The sequence below is a fragment of the Aquila chrysaetos genome, chromosome 10 (assembly GCF_900496995.4).
Source record: "Aquila chrysaetos chrysaetos chromosome 10, bAquChr1.4, whole genome shotgun sequence".
Classification (NCBI taxonomy): domain Eukaryota; kingdom Metazoa; phylum Chordata; class Aves; order Accipitriformes; family Accipitridae; genus Aquila; species Aquila chrysaetos.
In genome coordinates this window covers 29,049,636-29,053,068 of record NC_044013.1, presented here as the reverse complement: position 1 = coordinate 29,053,068, position 3,433 = coordinate 29,049,636, and the positions used below count along the sequence as shown (strand labels likewise).

General features: G+C 58.1%; 1 protein-coding gene across 2 annotated transcripts; it reads left to right on the top strand.

Annotated features, from left to right (window-relative positions):
• Positions 1–294: 294 nt before the first annotated feature.
• Positions 295–2,245, top strand: SOX14 (SRY-box transcription factor 14). Of its 2 annotated transcripts, none has more exons than XM_030028293.1 (2): positions 295–1,044; positions 2,229–2,245. In XM_030028293.1, the coding sequence occupies exon 1, from the start codon at positions 295–297 to the stop codon at positions 1,015–1,017; it is 723 nt and encodes a 240-aa protein (XP_029884153.1). In that variant the 3' UTR covers positions 1,018–1,044; positions 2,229–2,245. The 2 variants fall into 2 exon arrangements, with proteins under 2 accessions (XP_029884153.1, XP_040982689.1); XM_041126755.1 differs by lacking the exon at positions 2,229–2,245 and having other exon boundaries at positions 328–566; positions 720–1,947.
• Positions 2,246–3,433: the final 1,188 nt, after the last annotated feature.

The window sequence follows — 3,433 nt, the reverse complement described above, 5'->3', positions numbered from 1 at the left end:
CCGCCTAGCCGCTGCCCGCCGGGCCCCGCGGGCCGCCCCGCTCCGCGCTGCTCCGCGCCTCTCCGCGCCGCTCCGCGCCCCGCCCCGGCCGGGCTCCCGCCGGGGACGGCGTTGGCGGAGGACCTGTGATGATCAGCTGAGCCCGCTCCTCCCGCTCCTCCGGCTCCCTCGGCCTCCTCCTCTTCCTCCTCCTCCTCCTTCCTCCTCCTCCTCCTCCTCCCGCCGCCGGCCGGCGCCCCCAGCGCGCCCCACACCGCAGCCTCCCGCCGAGCCTCCCGCCCTCCCGGCCGAAGCATGTCCAAGCCCAGCGACCACATCAAGCGCCCCATGAACGCCTTCATGGTGTGGTCCCGCGGCCAGCGGCGCAAGATGGCCCAGGAGAACCCCAAAATGCACAACTCGGAGATTAGCAAGCGGCTGGGCGCGGAGTGGAAGTTGCTCTCCGAGGCGGAGAAGCGCCCTTACATCGACGAGGCCAAGCGGCTGCGGGCGCAGCACATGAAGGAGCATCCAGACTACAAGTACAGACCCCGGCGCAAGCCCAAGAACCTGCTCAAAAAGGACAGGTATGTCTTCCCTTTGCCTTACCTCGGGGAAACCGATCCCTTAAAGGCTGCCGGGCTTCCCGTGGGGGCCACTGACTCTCTGCTGAGCTCCCCGGAGAAGGCCAGGGCTTTCCTGCCTCCCACCTCAGCACCTTACTCCTTACTTGACCCCAGCCAGTTCAGCTCCAGCGCCATTCAGAAGATGACTGAGGTTCCTCACACCTTAGCCACCAGCACCCTGCCCTACGCCTCCACCTTGGGATACCAGAACGGGGCGTTTGGCAGCTTGAGCTGCCCCAGCCAACACACCCACACTCACCCCTCGCCAACTAACCCGGGCTATGTCGTGCCATGTAACTGTACCGCTTGGTCGGCTTCCAGTTTGCAACCTCCAGTTGCCTACATATTATTCCCAGGCATGACCAAGACTGGGATAGACCCCTATTCTTCAGCACATGCGACTGCCATGTAACATCCACCCACACCCCCACAGGCGTGTGTGCCCCCCCCCCCCCCCCCCCCGGGTGGCAGCCGGAACTGGGATTCCTTCGTATGCATGTACATAAAACCTGCAGAAGCAAAAGGCCACCCGAAACAGGACTCTGCTGCCCGCCACCGGGCCGGGACAGACGCGGACTCTGCCTCGGGGACTCGGAGATGCTCTCACCTAAACCTCGTCCTGAGAGCTGGCCCCAGGCTCGGGGGGGATCTGCAATCGCGGGGTCAGATAGGAGCCCGGCACTTGTAAGAGTTGTAAATGTGTTTAAACAAACAAACAAACAAAAAACAAAACAAAAAAAAAACCAAAAAAAAAAGAAAGAAAAAAGGAAAAAAAAGCGAACCTTGAACTGCCCTTTTGGGACAAAGCGGGGGAGAAAAAGGGGGGGGGGGGGAAGAGAGAGAGGCGGTTTCGATTTTTTATTTATTCTCTTAATGTCTATGAGCTCTCCAGGGTCTCATGTCACTTGGACTTGACTTTGGGAAGTCCCGGTCTTACTATGGTTTTTTTTTTTGTTGTTTTCTTTTTGCACATTAAAAGATGAGATCAGCTGTGTTATATATATAAATATATATATATTTTGCCACCACGCACTACTAGGTAAAATTGCTTTTCACGTCAGAAAAAGGGTCTTCAAAGTTAAAAAAAAAAAAAGAGGGGGAGAAACATTTATATTTAAAACATATGATAGTGTTTGCTTAATTTAAAACAGATAGTCCTTAAATTTGTGTGATCCAGTGAGACTAGATCTAAGTTTACTTTAGACAGAGCGTCAGGTATGAAGTCAGGCAGTAGAATTGTAAAAAATTAATAATACTAATACTACTACTAATAACGAAAACCCGAATGAAAACCGACGGTAATTTAAATATGTTTTCACAATGTCTTGGGGAAGAAGAAGAAGGAAAAACAAAAATGTATCCGGCAGGATTTTACCTCGTTAAAACCTTTTCATTTGTTGAACAAAGACGTTTTGAATAAAGACAATCTGTCATCAAACGAGGCAACTCCGTGGTGTAAATGCGGTGCCCCGGCTCCCCAGCCCCGCGTCCCGCACCGGCGACCGCCGGGGGCTGCGGCCGATGGATGGATGGATGGATGGATGCTCCCCGCGGTGGGGCCGAGCTCCCCCCCGCAGCCCCCGGCGTTTGCCGCAGTCGCGGACCCGCTCTCCTCGTCCCGACGTGTGTGTCCCCCCCCTCCTCTCCCCGGTAGCCGATCTCACTGGGTCGGGGCCGGTTTGGAGCCGTAACGGATCGAGTCGGGCTCCGTTTGGAGCCCGTCGGGGAAAAGCGGCTGCGGGGTGAGAAAAGTTCCAAAAAGCGGGGATTTTGCTGCGGCAAACCCGAGTGTCTGCGGCGGGGGGGGGGGGGCTGCTCCCCTCCGCCCCGGCCCCCCCATCCCGTCGGGGAACCGGGCTTTCGCAAGTTGCCTCCGCGGCGTTGAAGTTTTACCGGTGCGAGGAGAGATTTGGCGGGGCGGGGGGGGATGTTGGTGGTGCTGGAAGGCGGTGGGGTGGAATTAGCATCTTGTCCAGATCAATTAGTGATGTTTGGGGGGGCTATTCATGGGGGGGGCTTTCTGTGAAGGGAGGGGGTCTCGCTGCAGAGGAGGAAGGAGTAAGACGCAGAGGTCCGTCTGGAAGAGCTGAATAGCCGGAGCGATGCGTGTTTGGATGTGCTTTGCTCATTAAGTGCTCTTTGGAGACCGGTGTTAGAATTAAACGGCATAACACAATTAACATACATGGGGCTTGAATGGGAGGGTAAGCAGGGGAAGAATAGATAGATAAATAAATGAGAGATCAGGCGAAGGTAAACAAAAGGGGAGAGGAGAAAAGGGCTGAAAGGAGAGGTTAGAATGGCTGCTCCAGCCTCGTTTAGCATGACAAAACGGCTCTTACAAATGAGGACAATTAAAGGAGCTGGCTTCGGGAGGGCCTGGGAGCAGCGGGACGATCCGCTGGGACACGCGGGGCTGAATGCGCCCGGCGTGGGGCAGGGAGGCGCGGCGCGGCGCCGGCAGCGCCGAGCGCTGATTTAACCCCAGCTGACAGTTGCTGTCACTCTGGGTGATAACACCGATAGCTCAGTGTCCTTTAACATCCACCCAGATTAGTCTGACAATGGTCGGAAGGAGAGCGGGGGGGGGCGGGGGGAAAGAGCCTGCCCGCGGCCCGCCGGGCCCCGCAGGAGATGGGGGCAGAGCGGCGGGGGGGGGGGGGGGCACCGCGTCCGCCCCCCCCCTCCCAGCTCCCCATCACAGCAGAGCTTTGGTGGGACGCTCCGTAGCCCCTGAAACCAGCCCGGCCGAGGGGCGCACATCGGGGCGCTGCTCCCCGGGGCGGCCCCGGCGGCTGCCGGGGGGCGGGGAACGGGCTCGGGGGGGG

Bases quoted from the DNA above. Each gene is read 5' to 3' on its own strand.
- SOX14 (XM_030028293.1), top strand. From the start codon at position 295: ATGTCCAAGCCCAGCGACCACATCAAGCGCCCCATGAACGCCTTCATG.